General features: G+C 36.5%; 1 protein-coding gene across 5 annotated transcripts in view; it reads left to right on the forward strand.

The window, feature by feature from the left end:
- Nucleotides 1–1,746: 1,746 nt before the first annotated feature.
- The window catches only part of LOC116757160 (complement factor H-like), a 120,352-nt gene continuing 101,430 nt past the window's right edge, over nucleotides 1,747–20,668 (forward strand). For 2 of the 5 annotated variants that reach the window (XM_032638577.1, XM_032638605.1), the window contains exons 1-6: nucleotides 1,748–1,914; nucleotides 9,551–9,736; nucleotides 10,178–10,283; nucleotides 13,826–13,902; nucleotides 15,437–15,628; nucleotides 17,845–18,015. In XM_032638577.1, the coding sequence (XP_032494468.1) occupies nucleotides 1,857–1,914; nucleotides 9,551–9,736; nucleotides 10,178–10,283; nucleotides 13,826–13,902; nucleotides 15,437–15,628; nucleotides 17,845–18,015 (790 nt within the window). In that variant the 5' untranslated portion in view covers nucleotides 1,748–1,856. Of the gene's footprint in view, nucleotides 1,915–9,550; nucleotides 9,737–10,177; nucleotides 10,284–13,825; nucleotides 13,903–15,436; nucleotides 15,629–17,844; nucleotides 18,016–20,668 lie in introns of all 5 variants that reach the window. The other 3 variants (XM_032638586.1, XM_032638595.1, XM_032638615.1) reach the window with 3 other exon arrangements.

A 20,668-nucleotide genomic window follows, 5' to 3' on the forward strand; every position in this document is an offset into this window, starting at 1 on the left:
CAGTGGAGTGGCATCTTAAATGTTCAACAACTGCAAATAAAGTGAAAATCTGTAAAGTAAAATCACTCCTGAAAATACTTTAAATTCTCCGTAAACATATATGTGTTTGTGTATGTACATTAAAAACCTGTAGGGAATATGTTTACATAATTATAAAATAAACACATAAATGTGAAGGTATTTACTAAAATACATTTGCAAATATTTATAACATTTTAAATTATATAAAGGAGTTATTGACAATTTAATTTATATGCATTTAATAGTATGGGAAGCAAATCATTTGAAAGGCAGATCTGTATGGGTTAAAAGTAAGATTCAGGGAATCGGATCGCTGGCTTCCATCGTGGTTGTAGCACAATGTCTTTTGACTTTGAGGAAGTTGCTTAAATGGCCTGCGGCTCAGCTAAATGACCGATTGCGGCATGAAAGTCACTCAACTTCATTCCTTGTCAGTAAATGCATATTAAAATCTCAGAGAATTACTGCTCCCTGCTCATCAGAATGTCTGAAACTACAAAGATGGAAAACATCAGTGTGTTGAGGGTGTGGAGCAACTTACACACTTGCTAATGGGAATGTCAATCGATATAGACCTTTTGGAAAAGTGTCTGATGGTCCCTACCACACCTAGAGATATGCATACATTATGTCCTAATATTCCACTCCTAGGTATGTACTCATCAGAAATGAGAACACGTGTTTCCCCAAAACCTCATAATTTGATGTTCACAGCAGAACTATGTGCACCATCTCCGAACTAGAAGCTACCCAGATGCCCACTGACAGACACACAGATAAATAAAATGTGGCATATTCGAAGAATTGAATATCAAACAGCAATAAGGGTTAATAATCTGCAGCAACACCCAACGGTGTGCTGGAATAATCTAAACACAGTTTTTAATGGAAGGCTCCAAGCACAAAAGAATAAATGTCTTATTATCTGATGTATACAAAGTACAAAACCAGGCAAATCTGTCCCCTGTTCACAGAGATCAGGAGAGTGTGTTATGGGGTAGGGGGGGAGGGGGTACTGAAGTGGAGGCTGGGCCTTTCCTGAGAGACTGCTGTTCTTCACCTCTGTGCTCTCAGCACGTGTGTCTTCACTTTCTCCGTATTCAGCAAACCATTTGCTTACATTCTCTTTACGCATATTATATTTCAGTACAAAGTTTAAAAAATTCAGCATTTCAATTTCTTGATTTTTGAATTATTAAACTCATTCATACCTAAGGAGAGTGAGCCTGTTGCTTTATACACACATTTATAACAAGTCCTTAAAAGACTAATTTCATGGACTGCAGGCGAAGCAGTCTCCCCAAATCAACCAGCACTGCATTCCTGGCAAAGTTTAGTTCTGTTGTCTGGGTCTTGATTGTGAAAGCATTGCCTAACCTCAAGTTCTGTAAGTGATTTCTGAAAGAGCTTTTATTTATTTAAATCTTCTGAGGTCTACCAACGGTAGATCTGAATGGGGTCTAAATAATTGGAGGGTTTACGAAATGCAGAGAATATCACCAGTTATGCACATTCCAAGAACCTGAACGTTTCCAGTGAAGAACATGCCTGGGTTTTATAAAAACAAAACAAGGGCAGGTCACGACATTAGCTTTCAGTGGGAGTGCAGGCTCAAACTCTGGCACTGCTGGGGCTCCCGGCTGATTGTTTTCTTTTACTTTGCAAAAGTTTCTGATGGGCGGGACATCTAGCAATGGCTTTAATCCCTAAGCTGGGTTTGGACTTCCTTTTGGGGCAAGTAGTTTCCTGCACTTTCCATAGTTTTTAACCGAGGAGAGCCTGACACGGTGTTAAGCACTGTCAACTACTAGATGTGCCCCTGAAGGGTCCCCAAAATGAGATTTCCAGCAACAATTGTGTGGTTTATGTTATGGACTGTTTGTGTCGCAAAAGGTAAGATTAAAAAAGGAAGGCTTTTTTTTTTCTGTATTGCAAAACATTTGCTTACATGCTTTTTACGGTGGTAATAAAAATTTGGTCTAGAAAATGTGTTTAATTACTGTGCTGTAGCCTAGTGTGTGAGATGCTTTTGACACTGTTCAGTTTAAAAAATATAAGCAGCTTATTTGAATGGCATATCTAATTATTCATCATAATTTTATTTAATGTAGAAGTTCAGAAAATGTTTTAATAATTATTTTCCAAAAATGTGACATGTCATGATCATTTCCCTTGTGATTATCATAAAATGTAATTTAATTTTTTTGCCTAGAATTTTCACCAAAATGCCTATGTGAATATATTAAGAAGTAGGTGAACATAGAACAAGAAAATGAATTAGACAATAAAAGCCTTCAAGCTGCGATGATTGGACTTATTTCAGATAGAGATGTGAACTCTTGCTAAAGAAAAATTGATTTACCATTTACAATTGATATTGCCATGGCTTTAAAAAGTCTTGGAGACAGCCATCACTTGTATCGTTTGAATGAAAATGTATAAATTTGAAAACAAATTGAATATGCAACCTTTGTAAAAGTTACTCAATAGGATTTTCTTCCCCTATGGTTGATATAAGATATGCTAGTAGGAAAGCCTTTAGGAGTAGTGAATCTGAGTGTAGGAGTTTTTTGCTGATACCAGTAAGAATTTATGGATAATTAAATTTACTTCTATCACTTTTCCTTGATAGATGAAAAAGTTTCTTCTTGGAGCAAATTTGGTTTCCTAGTTCATGATAGGTAACCAATAATGTGATACATGTTTGACTGACGTTTTTTAAAGTTATTCATAAATTCCCAACATTCTTCACTAGGTCAACAAATTTCAATTGAATGCTTATTTCAGGTCAACCTCTAGGCAGTGAGGAATATTAGCAAATAAAAAAAACCCCTGTCCTTGAGGGTCTTTCAATCTAGACAATAAAGCCAGATGTCTTTTTTAAGTTGTATCCTTTAGTAATTTTTTTCAGGTTTTTCTCAAATGTGTTTAAGAGTTTTTGAAAGATAGTCTTTTTCTCAGTTATACACACTAATATGCTATTGCTTGATCTTCAGCTTGTAAACCTTATATCCAGCCACTTTTTAAACTAGGTGTACAATCATTTCCCTGTCCATAAGAACATTACAACTAAAAATAACTAATATTACAACACAATATACCAAAATATGATTATATTGGCAAAGAGTTCTGGAGCAATGCTAATGTTACCAATAGCAAACATCTTTTTCTTTACACAAGTGTTTTTGTCTTTTCTTTAATAGGAATACTCTTAGTGCTTCACGATTTCCATATTGTTTGCTGAGGTTTTATGTAGATTGCATTTGTCGTGCACGGAAGACTTGTTAGCTTAGGTTTAAAGCTAAGAATCCATGCTAAATTTAATGAAACTGTTTCAGGGATGACAACGTGGAATTTGAAATATTATTAAAATTGGGTGCTACAAAGTGTAAGTGATAAAAATTAAATAATAGTGATTTAAAAACTCCCTGCGTCCCTAATTGATTCCAGCTGATTCATTTCACTTGTATTTTATATTTCATGAACGTATGTTGTAACGTGACAGCAGTTTCTGCTGGTGAATTGAGCACTACAGTGAGAGTGGCTGTAAATCTGGCCACTTCCCAGATAAAGTACAGCTTTGGTATTTAAAGTAACACGTACATTAGCCTCATGGCTTTCACAAAAGCTCACACAACGCACAACCAATTCCATCAGTCTAGCCCTAACAGAAGTTTTACTCAGCAGAGTGGCCTTGATCATTAAAACTATCCACATATCCTTCAACATTTGCCTCTGTTTTTGTCTCCCATGTAGAAATGACGATGGAATACAGATTGAGAAACTGAGAAATACTAAACTGAATACTGAATGCTAAGTTGAGAAAAGACAGTTGTGTATACTCTCACGATCTGCTTTACTCAACTAGAAACTGCATTTCAGCCTTTCCTAAGTGGTCTCCATCCTGTTAAGAGTGAACATTCCTCAAAAATACTAATCACTACTAAAGAGGAGTAGGAACCAACAGCAAGAATTTATAAGCTCAACTTTCTATTTTTCCCCCTTTTTAGAAAAGGATATTGGAGACCAAGCAGTACCTTTTTAACGCAATAGGTGGTCTGCGTCTTCATCTCTAGCTGTACAGGAACGTCAGCTGCTTGCGGGGTAGGTCACCCCAGGCTACTAAGAGCCGGGTCAGATTTACAGAGTTCAGAGTAACCGTTCCTGAGTTATACCACATCGTTTCTGCTTTCTGGAATATCTTGTGACCAAGCTTTTCAAGAACTTTTAGATTTAAGATCCAAAAAGCGTATACTCTTTGAAATTAGCCACGGCCCCCAAATTCCAGGCTGATTACAGTAAATAAATCAAAACACAACTGAAATATGTCCATGCTGGCTATGTTGTTTGGAGAGATGTGTTTTCTAATTCTGGAGGTTTAAAGGGCAAAAATGTTCTTTCAGGACCTGAAATATGTTACATATCAGAGAGCTTCTATTCCAACAGAGAGAGGAGAGTTTATTTCTTTTTACTATATTGTTTCAAGTACAAGATGGTTTTGAATTTGAATTAACTAATACAAAAAAATCAATATTATGATCATAAGAATTAATTATAAATTCATAAAAATTACTCTTTTTTAAGGATAGATGTGAATATTATGTATATTCATCTAATCCAGAAAACTTGTGATAGCGGTTTATAATCCTAAATTCTATGTTTCAGTTCCAGTGTGATAAATAAGAATTCCCCATCTCCAAAAAAAATCCCACATTTTCAGAGGTAGTAGTGTGGGTATTTACCTATACAGTGGGATCTAAAGTGGAGCAATGGCCCAATTGTCTTCAACATCTTCCCTTCTCCTAAAATGTTTTACATATTAATAATACCATAAATTCAACCAGTCTGAACCTTATGTGGAGTGACAATACTCTGTGTAAGAGTTGGGACAGTTAAGTTTAGTACTATGCACCACACTTATGTGAATTATTATCCACAGTAAGTTTTCTGTCTGATAAGTTTTCTGCAACAATTTTAATGGGCAGAGGTAGAACTGAATGAGGATGAGGTAAGAACAGGACCCAGCAATCCTGGAAGATGAGGTTTTCTCAGGAAGGAAGATCTGATAGGGGAAGCAGTCTCGTGGGTACTTTGACCAGGGGTAGAGGAAACACCCCCAGGAATGTCACGAGAGCGAGAGCCTTGCTGACTTTAAGTTTAGGCACAGCCTGGGAATGCACTTGCTACTCTTCTGCCTGCACGTAATTTCAAATAAGAACTAAATTATTTAAGTATTGCTAACAGTATTCTTAGCTAGAAGTAAGTTTTCAAATATACGTGGAAGCACAGTTTAGGGAGCATTCTTTATTTTGGTTCTTTGGTTGCTAGGGCTGGAGCCTCGGTCTGAGTTGGCCCACTTGTTTTATCCCCTCCATCCCTGACGGTTTCACAGCCTTGGGCATGTTTCCTTCTTCCCGGCTCTGTTTCCTTCTCCTCACCCCACACACCATCCCCACCTGCCTGCCTGTGAGAGTCTGCCAACCAGCCTACCCCGTGCTCACTTAACTAATGTGCACTTTGCCCACTTCTTAACAGCTTTAACCAGTCTCAGAACACAGTGTACAAAACGGGCGCAATGCCCCTGAAAAACTAAAGTGTTACGTTCTAGCTTAAGGTTATAAGGAAACACTATAAAAAATGGTTCAGAGAGAGTAAAGTAATGGGACAGAGAAAAAAATCACAAAACGAATAAAAAGGAAGGGAAAGAAAAAGAAGTGACAGAGCACTTTTATTTGTTTTGACATTTTGACCGAGAGAGCCAAGTTTCTGCTAACCCTTGTAAAACAGAACTGTAATAGATAGAAAAGTGATTATAGAAATGCTCCTTCAAAGGTTCCCCGAAGTTTTTTGAGCTAAATTAAAATGATACCTTACTTCAAAAAGTATAACATACATTCAAACATAGGACACATAGGATGTAGAATGGAATTTTACAGATGTTAGATTTCTTGGGTTCATGCAACAGAGGTTTAAGTGCACTAAACATTTGTTCCCTTATCTTTTATGTTTGTTACCGTCTACAATGCCTTTTCCCCAGGTTATCCATAATCTACAGATAAAATTGAATGTCTTCGGGATAGCTTCACATTCACTCATCCATTCATTCATCTATCTACTTGCTCATTCAATGATCATCTTTTTTCTCTTGAGTGACTGCTAAGTACCAGGCACCGTGACAAGCGCTTTCCGACAGGAGGTCACTTAGGAGGCAAAACAGAAGGGACGATTATTGTATTTTATCATATAAAGTATTTTGATGGAGATAACTGAAAACACTGTAGGGTCACTTAGGGAAGGCAAGATGCTCAAACTGGAATGAAAGAATGGAGTAGGGTGGTGCTAAGAAGTTGGTTTGTAAGAGGTGCAATGAAGAGAGAGAAATATATCAGGGTTGTGATGACATCATGGGTAGGTTTTGACGGATTGTGGTGACGGTCCTTATTCTTGGGGAAGTTACATTCTGATGCGAAGATAGATACATAAACATAACTATGAACCATGAATTATGTTGTGAAGGAAGTAAAGTAGGGGCTGAGGGGAAATGACAGAGATGGGGTAGTGGGGTGTCTTGCCTACCTTGCCTAGAGGTAAGTGGACCACTTGGAGGAAGTGGCTGAAAGCTCCATGAGCTGTTTGTATATTTGGAGATTAATCCTTTGTCCGTTGCTTCATTATACAGCAGAAGCTAACACAACATTGTAAAGCAATTTTACTCCAGTAAAAAAAAATAAAGAAAAATACACCAAAATAAATAAATAAATAAAGTTTGTGGAAAAAGCACCAGAGTTTTAAATATCATTTGAAGTAAAAAGTGTAATGAATATGAGAGCTCTTTATATGTAGTAAATATGTATACACAGAGTAAATATTGTGAGAATCTGGTAGAAAGACGGTATGAAAGAGGTGTATCCTTGTCTTTTATGTCTGGGTGTTAAAAGCAAGTAACACATGATTACTCTTTGGGTAAATGCATTGCTTTAATAAAAATCATTTAAATTGAATAAGTTAATTGATAAGAAAATTTTATTACTTTTTTCCTTGCATGAGCTTAATAAAAGGATAGGAATTAAATTTATCAAAATGTTAATATATTAGTGAAAAGTGGTTCAACTCCACTCACAATGTTGGCATCTACATTTGAAATTTAATTAATTTTTCCAGTAACCTAAACGCCATGAAGTGGATCTGAATTTAGAAAGTGGAAAACACACATATTATCCTGTAGTTAAACACAAAATTTCCATGTAAAAACATCCTTAAGTTGAAAAAACAAAACCAAAAACTCGGGGTTTTTGGGGGAAAGAGGGTTGCTGGTAGGAAGAGGTGCAGGCGGTTTGTGTTGTTTTATGGTAGGGTGTTAGCACCATCTAGTGGAGTAAAAGTATGTTTACTTAAATTTTAGAAATCAAAACTAATGTGGAATCATCGATTACAAAGTTTCCTAACAAATGTGCTAAACATTTGCAAAAAAGTCAAAGAAAAATTAGTGCATATGAAAGCCCATACAAGTGTTATTTATTACACAAAAATGAAGTTTCATATGGAGTTTCTGTTCTACGAAATGTAGAATGTGTTTGTAATGGGATCCAGCTCCGTTGATTATTTTTTCCCCTTGCCTTTACAAAAAGAAATTCTAGAATAGAATGTTAAACCATTCTTATAAAACCAAGTAAGAAAAGGAGTTTAACAATGAAAATTATATCAATAAATATATATATGGTGAGAAGTATCTGAATTTGCCAATTTAAAAGTAATGTGTTAAAAGTCAACTAATGAAATCACCCTAATATCAAGGGTAGTTGTATCTAAACTAAGCAGCAAGAAGTATTAAAAAGATTAGCAATTATAATCAGTAGGCATGAGTTTCATTACTAATTTTATGTATTCCCTTCTTTATATGTCATTTTATTAATGAATTACTTTTTTGGAAAAAAAGAATCATACGGTACATGCAGATTCTATTACTTTAGTATCTTTATTGTGAAGTATATGAGTGAATAAAATATGAATGTACTGTATTTTAAAATAGTTATAATTACCCATGTCAAGAAGTAGAGCATTCCCAGCATCCCCCAAATACCCTTGCGTTTCTTCTAGATTAATACCCCTTCCTTTCTTCTAGAAGAAAACATTACCTTAATATTTATGGTAATTATATTTTTGCTCTTCTTTAATACTTTTTAACCGTCTATATACACGTACCTATTATATATGTCTGTTCATAACTACAATTTTCTGAAAAAAGTAAGGATTCAATTTTATTCCATTTCACCTCCGCTGGTTTCTAATTGCTAAACTGCCAGAGTGGGTTTCAATTTGAGATTGTCAATCACATTTACACAATACACTTGACCTCTCCAGTTCCAAGGTTACTGAGCTTCAAGAGATAATACAGAATAGGAGTATAGCAGCTGGTACAAGAGCTTGATGAAGATTTTGGAAACCCGGAAACATTATCTCTTTGAATTTGTAGTTAATAACTAACCTCCTTACTAGAGTGAAAACACTTTGAGAGCAGATATTTTCTCTCTTTATCCATTTTTTTTCCTTCAGAGCTTATATTAGTGCCCAATATTTCCTGAATTTAAGAAAGAATAGTATTAGAGAATGCAGTGCAGCAGTTAAGAATAATATAGTAAAGTATAATTATCTGGAAAGTTATTCTTACAAATCTATGTAGATTTAATTTCTGTACAGTAAAATATATATCTTATATATATTAAGACTTACATTTGCAGATAAATGAAGGCTAACAGTGATATTATGATTAATAATAAATATACATTTTGGCCTTAATCCATGGTTCCTGGCACACAGCTCCAAAACTCTTATAATTTCATAATTAATACAGAGCAAAGGAAGTATCTTTTGTTGATAATTTTTGGTCTTTTGTTCTCAGTCCTGAAATAGCTCCAGAGGACAAGAGGTGAAAGTAGTGTCTTTTGTTATTCACAACAAGCCTCTTTCAACCACACCTAAGTTTATGTTAATGAGGTGATTTTTGGAAAGGCCCTAGAGAACCAAATGATGGGGGCTGGTTGCCAGGAGGAACCGACCACTTGATTAGAAGGTTGGAACTTTTAGTCCCACCCTCCCCACCCTACCCCAGTCCCCAATCTCAGGGGTTCTGGGAAGGGAGGCGGAACTGGAGGTTTAGTCAGTCACCAAGGGCCAGTGCTTTGATCAATCGTGTCTATGTAATGAAGCCTCCATAAAAATCTCTAAAGAATGGCATTTGGAAGCTTCCAGGTTGGTGAACACAGGGAGGTGCTGGGAGAGTGACACACCTGGAGAGGACATGGAAGCTCCACACCCCTTCCTCCAAGTCTTGCCCTATGCATCTCTTCTATCTGGCTGTTCCTGAGTTGTATCCTTTCATAACAGACTAGTAATCTAGTAAATAAAAAAAAAAAAAAAGACTTACATTTGGATGGACCTGTATAGTTTTTTTTTTTAATAAAAAATAACCTAAACATACTGCATTTTTAATAGTTATTTAAACACCTATTGTGTTTTAATTTTTTTGTAGATTGTCAAGAACCCCCTCCAAGAAAAGAAAGAGAAATTCTGTCAGGTTCTTGGACTGAACAAACATATCGAGAGGGCACTCAGGCTACGTATAAATGCCACCCTGGATACAGAACTCTTGGGAGTATTGTAATGGCATGCAAGGATGGAAAGTGGCAATCTCTTCATCCTTCGAGGATATGTCAGAGTAAGTCGTTCCTACATTTGTGAAATCTGTGAAAACTTTTAGTTGTGAAAATACTGGGTGCTACTATGGAAACGCTGGCTGAATTCTATCACTATTGTCATTTAAATACAAAATGATACATCCTCATTATTTTCTTTTTAACTTTTTATTTTATATCGGAGTATAGTTTATTCACAATGTTGTGTTAGTTTCAGGTGTACAGCAAAGTGATTCAGTTATACATACACAAGTATCTATTCTTTTTCAAATTCTTCATCGTCATTATTCTTAACAAGGTGTTGTCATCTTCCAAAAGGTACAGATAACTTTGCCATTTTTCACTTTTCCATATTTTCAATTCTGTCCTCTAATACAATATCAAATATCCCTGTCCTCGAACTCATGTAAATTGTTACTCCCCGTGCTGCATACTAACATTACATCCTTTTTTTTTAATTTTAGAAAAGCCCTGCGGACACCCTGGAGACACTCCATTTGGTTCTTTCCATCTTGCAGTAGGAACTCGGTTTGAATACGGTGCAAAGGTTGTTTATACCTGTGATGAGGGGTATGTAGCCAATAGAAAAATTAGAGGCTTCTAATTCAGATAATTCATAATGGAAATAGTAAATAGAAACTGTACTAATTTATGTGTTTAAGGTTACTATATTTTTCTATGAACATATTTATAAGTAACATACAAGCAACCTGAAAATTTAAACTATAATGGAAATGATTAAGGATATTGATACAATTATCATCTCCTCAACACTGAAAAATTAAAATGAATTATGATTACTCTGGGAGAGTGTAGTTATAGGAGAGTGGGAAAATAGCATGCATATAAATAAAAATTCACTGCAATGAGTCCTCACTACATTCTATTATGTGCAGAGTATTATAGGAGTTTGATATGTCAGGGGGATCAAGAAATTACACATGGAATCATTATTCTCTTTCCATTTATTTCTTGAATTGAGGCAGTAAAATAAAATATTTTAAAGCTTAGGCTTTGGAGTAAGCCTATATTCCAAAACTCTACCACTTAATAACTATATGTGTATTTTAAAAATATCTCTTTACTCCCATGTCCTCACTTATAAAAGCAGAAACATATCAAGTGCGTCACAGGATTGGTGGGAGAAATAAATACGACACACACTTGTGGCCCTTACAAGAGTTCCTGGGATATTGTAAACACCCAATAAGTATTAGTTCTTATAACTTAATCTCTCCTTGGTCACTACCAGAGGGAAATTTTTCAAAGAGTTTTTGCCCCAATCTCTGAAATATCCCTTTCCAATCCAGGCTAATCTTGTCCCTTTAAGTTCCACCCTTGACCTAGCAAAAGGAGTCAAAACTCATAAACTTCTCCTACTAGATTCCCTGAATCTCAGTAATAAATAATATTTATAAAATCTCAGTAATAAATATATTTATAATTATAATATCTATAATAAAGAGATTAGTGACATACATGCTTTGACTCTGGCTCTGTTTAACTCATCTTTGCCACGTTCGTCTTGTATTAACTATGGATAAACTGTCATAGACCCTGTAAGAGCGACTGTCTCCACCACCCAGCTTGGGCTTTCAACAGGACTAGATATTTGTCAGTGAAATAAAAGTCCTTGGACTGTTGTAAGGTCAGCATCAGAGGGGATATAAGTCTTCTGACCCAATAGTGGAATCTGAACATAGAGTGGGTTTACTGTACCCACGGTTTCTGCCAGCCAACCCACCCTGTGTGTCCCCTTGTCCCATCCCCCTTTTGTCTGCTGTGCACCCATTTAGCTGAATACTAGCCACTTACCAGAATACTCAATATGGAAGACCAGTTTGATCCTCCTACAGGGAGGGAGTCTTATAAGAGGCCCTCTGCACAGTGTTTCTTGTATTTTGCCAGCTTGGGGTTGCAGAAACACAAGCCCTTACTTTTCTCCAAACCAACATTTGGACAATCTCCTCTATCTTTCTCTCTCCCTCGATGTACATGGGCCCTAGCATTACTGACCTTTTCGAGTCATCTTAACAAGGGTCCTTCTGCCCGGTGTTCTTTCAGCCAATAGAATGAGACTGAGTTGGGTTCAGAAGCAAAGGAAAGCTTCATTTTTAAAAAAATTATTTTTTATTGGAGTATAGTTGATTTACAATGTTGTGTTAGTTTCTGCTGTACAGCAAAATGAATCAGTTATACATATACATATATCCCCTCTTTTAGATTCTATTCACATATAGGTCAGATTGTCATACTGAGTGAAGTAAGCCAGACAGAGAAGGAAAAATATCATATGATATTGTTTTTATATGGAATCTTAAAAAAGGGTATCAATGAACCTATTTACAAAACAGAAATAGAGTCACAGATGTAGAAAACAATCTTATGGTTACTGGGGGGGGAAAGGGGAGTGGGGAGGGATAAACTGGGAGATTGGGATTGACATGTACACACTACTATATATAAAATAGATAACCAATAAGAACCTGCTGTATAGCACAGGAATGCTTCATTCTCCCAACAGGTTGCAAGTGAGCAGGGCTGCTTTATAGGGTCTTGTCAGCTGGGAGGGGGCAGGGCAGCCGCTCTGCTCAGGATCCAGACCACAGTGCTGGGTGCAGCATCTCTGCACACGGCCCGATGCCACCATCTTGGATGGAGTGTCGTGTGCAGGGTCTGCACATGGCCCTAAGCTGAAGTTTAGGGGCAGCCATTTTGAAGGAGGAACTCTAGTTTGAAGAGCCAGGTGCAATTTCTCGACAGGTGCGACCCTGTGAGCCAGTGAAACTAGACTAAGCACAGTGGGGGTGGGGGAGGGGGAAAGGTTAGATTTATTCCCCAGATTCTAGTTTTATTCCCCAGGAATTGTGAATGGGCTTTGCTGGTGACGCTAGGCGGTTTTGTGTAGAATTTTGCAGAACTCATGAGAGAGATTTGGACAAGTGGATGAGTCCCTGGTGTAGATGGAAAATATTCACCAGGAAATCTTCTTTCTCCATTATAAGGTAGAGCCAAGAGAGGAACCAGAGAAGAACCTTTAATAACCAATTATTTTGTTCCTTCGTGTGACAGAGGCACAGAGTAAAAGTTTGACTTCAAGTTCTGTGACTCTCATTTACTCTGTTGAAATGTTTTCTTCCTGTAGAGAAGTAGGAGCAAATCAATCCCAATCCAAGAAAGACACAGTGTTTTTTGAAGGAGAAAATTTCTTTTACTTGTGTAATTTGCAGAACAACTCTTATTTGCAGACAAAGGAAACATTTGTCCACGTAGAATTCTTTAGAAGTTCATGAAAGACCATTTTTCAAAATTCTCTCTTTTGTGGTTATCAAAATGCCTTCCATTATTTATTTTTTGAGAAAAAGGTTTTGTTTGTTTGTTTTGTTTTTTGCCTCCAACCGTCCAATGTAATAAATATTGAGAAGGATGCTTTGCCTTCATCTGAAGCATCTGGGGATGACAGCACACTGTACACCTGCCCAAGGACCTTGCGTTAAAGTACAGCATCTTTGGTTTTAAGATCAGACTTGATGAGTTACTATAATTCGACATTGAATGAGTTCTATAAGCCAACTTGACTCAGTGACTGCACTCTGGAAAGCATCTCGGATCTCGGGGATGGAGATAGGGAGATGGAGACCAGTGCTGAAAATAAGCCACACTAAGACATTTTTGTTAGCACTATCCTTGATCATGTAAAAAGCCCAAAGCATCCAGAAAATATCACAATCATGGAGGGTAGGAGTATGGATAGAAATATGGAAAAAGAGTGGACGGGGGTGACATACAGTGACCTGTTGTTTACTATCATGTTTTTATCTTCTGTTTTTGGTGATTGTTCGTGGAGCTTATTACATTGTTAAATGTACCTCATTAGTGAAAAAATAAATGAATGAAGGAATAAAAGTGCATTGTGCATGAAACAGTAATGACTTTGTGTCATGAACCAAGGGTTATGATTATTCCAAGTCCATACACCTGAGGGTTTGAGGGCCTTTCTTAAGAAAGGAAGGAGGGAAGTATATGCTGTTAATTTTCCATGAAATGGTATCAAACTTAAAAGTGGGCATAAACATGCATTAGCTCACAACTCCGTTATTGTTGGTTTTCAGGTATCAGATGCTGGGCGAGATGAATTTCCGTGAATGTGAATCAAATGGATGGACCAATAATATTCCCGTATGTGAAGGTAGATGTAAAACTGATTTACAAGTATATTAAAACATACACTTAAAATATTAGGATTTTTTGAAATGTCTTACATCAAATATTCATAAAGTCTATAATTAAATATTTCTTACTGAAATTATTTTTGTGGATTCTACTGTAGTACAGAGTGGATATCTAGTCCTTTTATTGCTACAGTATTATGTGTTTCAATAACCAAATATAAATACAGGCTCATCTGATCTAATGGTTAATGTATTACAGATTAGAAAAATCTATTTTTTTTTTCCTTTTGGATCCTAACCACTAGAAATAACACAAGTATCACATCAAAATGAAGCTGAGAATTTCAACTTTATTCACGGAGAGGCACTCCCCCAAATAACGACCCCAGTGCAGGGATCTCTGGTAGCGGCTGAAGTGGAGAACATGATTTAGCCACCTCCTCCCTCTTGCCTGGCAAGGGGAGTTTTCCTCTGGTCTTAGTTGTACTGAAAAGAGGCAGGAACTAAGGAAGACCTCTGTCCTTTCTTACAGATCCATAAAGCAAACAATGAGAATGAGAAAATGTACATCCTGTTCCCAAATTTTGAACTAGTAATTCCAGTCTCTAGTCATCATGAAAATAAGAGATCAATCAGAATTGTTTTTCAAAGTTCCATGGTGAGGAGTAAGGAGAGAGGGAGAAGAAGAGAGAAGGAAAGGGAGACAGAGAAAGAGAGAGAAAAACAAGGAGGAAGCGGAAGAGGGAGAAGGGGAGGGGGGAGGGGGAGGAGAAAAAACATGATGACTCAAAAATCCCGTTGTCTGAAAAAGAGAGTGGATCTTTCATCTGCGGAAATGAGGGGAAGGACATCAATGTTCTAAGGAACATCCACATTGGAATCGCCTGGGGTGCTTCTTAGAAACTGAAATTTTTGGTTAGTAAAGATGTATGGAATCAGTATCCCTGGGGTGGTAGGGCAGCCATAGAATTTCCATTTAACAAGTATCCTGGGTGATCATTGTAAAATAAAGATTGAATATCATAAGCTAAGGGATACTGGAAAATATTAAGGAAAATCAAAAAAGTGCTCAAGTTATTTTGATGCAGAAAAAGGAAAATTAAAGACTATTTATTTATTGAAATAAACATAATCAGAAAGTTTGCTTTTACACCTTTTAGGGATACAGTTTTATATTATTGTGGGACTTAAATGGAAATTTTGTATTTAATTATCCCAAACTTTATATTTCTCAATTATTTAAGAAACACTTGTTTGCTACTACAAAATATATAAACTGTCATTCAAAAATTCAAAGTAGTAATTTTCTTTGTTCACTCTCATAGAAAAGAATCAGAGATAAACTTACAGTTTTCTTTTGTTTGTTTTTTTGGGGTTTTTTTACTTAGTAGAATTTATTTCCGGCTAACAGGTATATCAAATACATCTTTAAAAAGTTTAATTTTCTCCAAGCTTGCTATTGGTTATATATATATGTTATATTTCTATATACTCATTTTTCATAATAAAATTTTCCAATTCTGTTAGAAAAATTTGTATTTATTTTTTCAGTTGTTAAGTGTTTACCAGTAACAGAACCAGAGAATGGGAAAATTTTCAGTGGTGCCCTGGACCCAGACCAAGTATATACTTTTGGACAAGCAATACAGTTTGAATGTAATTCAGGCTACATACTTGATGGACCTAAACAAATACATTGCTCAGCAGATGGTATTTGGAGTGAAGAAAAACCGAAATGTGTAGGTAAGATACACTTACTGTTTGATTATTTGAATGAGTTTAGTTTCTTTTTCATGAAAATATGCCTTTCAAAACACTGTGCATCCTACAGAATCTGAAAAATACTAACTCACTAGCATTTATTCAGCACTTACTATTTCCCAGTAAGTGATCTAAGTTCTTTACACGCGTCATCTATTTTACCTTCCAAATGACTATGTGATTTATGTACTGTTTTCACCACTATTTTATAATTGAGGAAATCATGGTGCAAAGAAATTAAATCACATGTACAAAATTATCATGGCATATATGGTAGAGGTAAGATTTAAACGTAGGTTATCTGACACTAAAGTCCATGCTCTTAACTATAATTAAATTGTAATTGACTAACATAAAATCTTAAGCATTTCTGCTACAAGTTTAATATTAAAACTCCAGAATGGGTCGTTTTTTATTTGAAAAACTATCATTATTTATTTCTATTGATGTGTCATGATCACATTGTGTTTTTGAATAACACTTCTAGGAAGTGCCCCTGTTTTATACTTGCACTGGGAGTTTAGCATAAATATTGCTGAACTGAATTGAATCCACTAAATAAATCTTTGTCTTTAAAAAAAATTTCCATAGTTAGCTAGAAGTTAGCATTTCTTTAGTTTTAATACTACTGACCTGTGCCCGATGGCCAATATGATGATTCTGGCTTTTGTAATAATATATTTTGGTCAATTTATTTAAAAGTACCATACTTCGTTTGACCAGTATTTCTTTGGCAGACATTTCTGCCATATTTGTTTTTTAACATTATCTAAAATCCCCAAATTATTTACACTTTCTTAGTCTAGTCTGTCCTACAGTGAGATGAAGAGAGAAGCGTCCCTCTTCCTAGGAAGTCTTTTTTACAAAACTAGGTCTTCGAGTTAATAATGGCAAACATATTTATATTCAGTGTAGCAATTACTGTATACTCTAGAGGTTCATGGATGGGACTTATTTCTTGCAACTAAATTTCTGTGGTTAGTTAAACCTTTCTGGAATGACTGATGCAGAAGATAAGTCTTAAAGGAAGAATGAGAATCTTTCAGATGAAGTTGAGGAGGGCAAAAGCAAACCAGTCAGAAGAAGTTAGTGGAGAGGAAGGGACAATGGCCTTGAGGCCTCTTTGAGCATGAAGCTCCCCTATTCCCACTGTTCTCAGGGACCTTAACTTAGGATGGAGGCAGGGAAGAAGTTAGTGATGGAGTGAAGATTGGCAGTCCAAGGTTCTGCGGGGCACACCATGCTGAAGAATTAGGCTTTTATACAGACTGAATTGGGAATCAATGAAGCATTTTAAATGGAACAATAAAGTGACAAGAAGAAAAGATCATTAAGTTACAAATAGGATAAAAAGATTAAGATGAAGGGAGAATAAGATCTGGGAAATTAGTCACTGTTGCTGGAGTCCCAGAGAAAAATTTTGGAGTGACGATAGTATGAAAGATGATGGCCAGCTCTTTATTTTTTTTTTTGGACGGAAAACTTGGATGGATAGCAAAACCACACAAGCTGATCAGTTGCTTTTTGGAGATGTAATAACAATGAGATATATTAATTTCTTTGACAAGGTGTTTTGTCAACAATTACTCTATTATCAATAACTAAAAATATATGTAATTTTTACAGGTCACTCAGTGAAAATACATATCACATTAAACCTATTTCTTTTTTTCTTTTTTTTTTTTTTTTGCGGTACGCGGGCCTCTCACTGCTGTGGTCTCTCCCGTTGCGGAGCACAGGCTCCGGACGCGCAGGCTCAGCGGCCATGGCTCACGGGCCCAGCCGCTCCGCGGCACGTGGGATCTTCCCGGACCAGGGCACGCACCCGTGTCCCCTGCATCGGAAGGCAGACTCTCAACCACTGCGTCACCAGGGAAGCCCTAAACCTATTTCTGTATTCAATTTTATATATACAGTTGATGAATGTTACTGGCCACTATTTATTTCAAGAGGACTAATTTATCCCCAAACTAAATAAATTAGCAACATGATTTAAATCAGACTTTTTACTTACTTCAAAAATGAATGTTAAGAACAACCGATGAATTATTCACCAAGCATTCAAGTCAAAACAGGACTTTTGTTTAGTTGTCTGATTTACCTAATGGAAACAAGAGTTGTATCTTTATATAATTATGTTTGGGACACAGTCCTTTAATATATAACAAACCTGTTGGAATTTAATCCCTTTTCTTTAGAAATTTCCTGCAAACAACCAACCATTTTAAATGGTTATCCTATACCTCGGAAGGAAATTTATAAGGCAAATGAACGAGTTCAGTATAAATGTACAAAAGGTTTCGGATATGGTGAAAGAGGAGATGCCGTATGCACTGAATTTGGATGGACCCCAGTTCCTTTATGTAAAGGTAATGCTATGTTTCTCTTCTATATCCTTTGCTGTATATTTTTACCAGTTGTTTTAATTCATATACTCTTTATGGTTAAGCAGTTTATTTTTTCTCACAATGGAGTATTAATGCTTATAGGAATCAACTATTACAGAGACATAACATTTTATGTGTGCAAGGCCTGTTTTGAGATCAATTGGTGTGATTCTCTCACTCTGAAGATACACGTAAACAGGACCAGAAAAGTTCAATAGCTCATTAAATCTTTGGTCTATGGTCACAAAGCAAATCTAGAGCAGAGCCAGGACTGTAACAGGTTTCCCAATCCCCAGGTATATGTACCTCTCACATAATTAGAGTCCTCTCGTAAAGCCCAACATTTCACTTTAAAAAGTAAATTATACTAATACCAGATGAGGTAATCCTCCATGGATAATGGAATTAAGTAGAAGAAACTGGAGATTTCATTAAGCACAGGCTTCATATGAATCAACTGTGGTGATGGTGCTGAAAACAGCTCCTCTTTTAGGCTTTGTAAGGGAAGGATGTTACCCAGACTCAAAGAGTTCGTTTCGACTGTGCTCTTTGCCCACCAGAAATTATGTCTGCTTTTTTGTTTTCTGCTTAGCCTACCTCATTTAGAAAGGGATAGTTTCAACTATCATGGCTTAGAAGAGAAAAATATATCAACAAATAGTTGAGGAATGTAAGAAGTCATAAGAAGAGCAGGCAGATACAGCTATAGCATGGTAATAAGAGTGTTGAGTTATTTGCAAACACTTATGAAAAGGAAGGAGTTACTTTTGATGAGGGCTGCTTCACCGAGTAAAACAAGTAACAGTATTGTCACACATGACATCCGAGACAAGTGACTTCCTAAGAGGGTGACTTTTACAGGTATTGCCACACTGTGATCTTCACCTCTTAAGAGCCCTCTGAACTTTAAATCATGCTATTCGTAATAACATATATAAACCTTGCTTTGGTGATCCTCTTTTACAAAAACTAGAGATAGCTTTTGAGCTGATTTTATTCTTAAAAAAATTTAGTTGAGCCCACAAGCAGCTCCTTGGAAAATACATCCTCCTGAATGACCTTCACTTTCAAGCATTGTTAAGAAAATATTTAGAAAGAAGTTAATGAACACAAGACAGTGATAACTGTTACCGAACCAAAACTTGGGTCTGCTCACCTGCACACAGTAAAGCTGATCTACTGACACCAGGTTGTGGTGAAGGGAAGTGCAGCATTTATTGTAAGGTACCAAGCAAAGAGTCCAGGGCAGCTAGTGCTCAAAAAGCCCAGCCTCCCCAATGGGTTTCAGCAAAGCATCTTTAAAGGCCGGGTGAGGGAGAGGTGTCTCAGGGTATGTGATCAGCTCCTGCTGATCAATCAGCAGAATAGCCGATCGTAACCCAATCAGTTATCTGATTGGTTGATGGTGAGGTAACAGGGCAGTGCCACAGGGGTTAACATCATCAGTCCTCAGGCTCCAGTAGGTCTGGGGACTACATGCTCATGGTCATCAAGTAGTTAACATCTTCCATTTGGTGGGGTTTTCAAATGTGTAAAACAACTCAGGAAATGTGCATCAGATACTATTATCTATCTAGGAAGTTCAGAGAGGAACTACAGCAGAGGATATGGGGGAGGGGTCTGTCCCGGGAAGGCCCCACAGGGTCCTGCTCGGTTACACAACCATATGAGATCTGTGTGAGGCTGATGCTGTGTGGAGTCCAGCTGTTTATCTCCGTGGCATTCGTGGCTCCTGAGCAAAGAAGGTGGATGCACAAGTTCTCTGGTGTCAAACTCTGCCATATATGCTACTTCCAGAGTCCCTCTTCTATCCATCCAGTCACCAAAATAGAGCTTATAAACCACTTATTTTATATCAGGACTCTTGTCCTGTATTGAGGATAAACATTAGAACAAAGTTTCAATGAATCCCAGGTTTCAATGAATTCAAAGTAAAGCTTCAGGAATTCAATTTTACTTGGACATAGGACTCAGGATAACATGACGTAGAAGTCATTGAATTATTCCTTTTTCTTGGTCACTTACCTACCTACTTAAAACTGTTCCTTAGAACAGATCCGTATTAGTAGTGGGAAATCTCTGTTTTTCCCACAGTGTTACTACAATTTCTAGGCTTACTTCTCTTAAAACTAGACTCCTTTACACACACACATTAAAGAATCCACATTTATAAGACATTTTCCTTTTAAAAGTTCATTTTCCCAGTCACAAGTCATAACTTAAAAATTCAAGACTGTATGCTTTAAGGTCCTGCTTTCTTTAGCGAGAGAGATACCAGGATTAGGATTGGTACTCTCTCTTTTACAAGATAATTTGCTAAAGATCAATATAAGTAAAGAGTGGTTCACCCCAAATTAGATAAGCATGTTCTGTCTCTTAAAGATGCTTCATTTTATTAAAATGCAGTTTACATTAACTAGATATAGAGAAGTCTTTTATTAAAAGAAACTCCACTCTCTTACCTCAGCTAATGACACAAATACCTCTCCCTATTTTCATGGTACATTGGAAGGATCTACCTGCTGATAATGATAAATTCCAGATCTACATATCTTATTTTGTAGAACTCTATAAGAAATTTGGAATTAAGTCATAAAAGTAAATTTAAATAAAATAGTCTAGGATAAAACACTTA

The sequence above is a fragment of the Phocoena sinus genome, chromosome 1 (assembly GCF_008692025.1).
Source record: "Phocoena sinus isolate mPhoSin1 chromosome 1, mPhoSin1.pri, whole genome shotgun sequence".
Lineage (NCBI taxonomy): Eukaryota > Metazoa > Chordata > Mammalia > Artiodactyla > Phocoenidae > Phocoena > Phocoena sinus.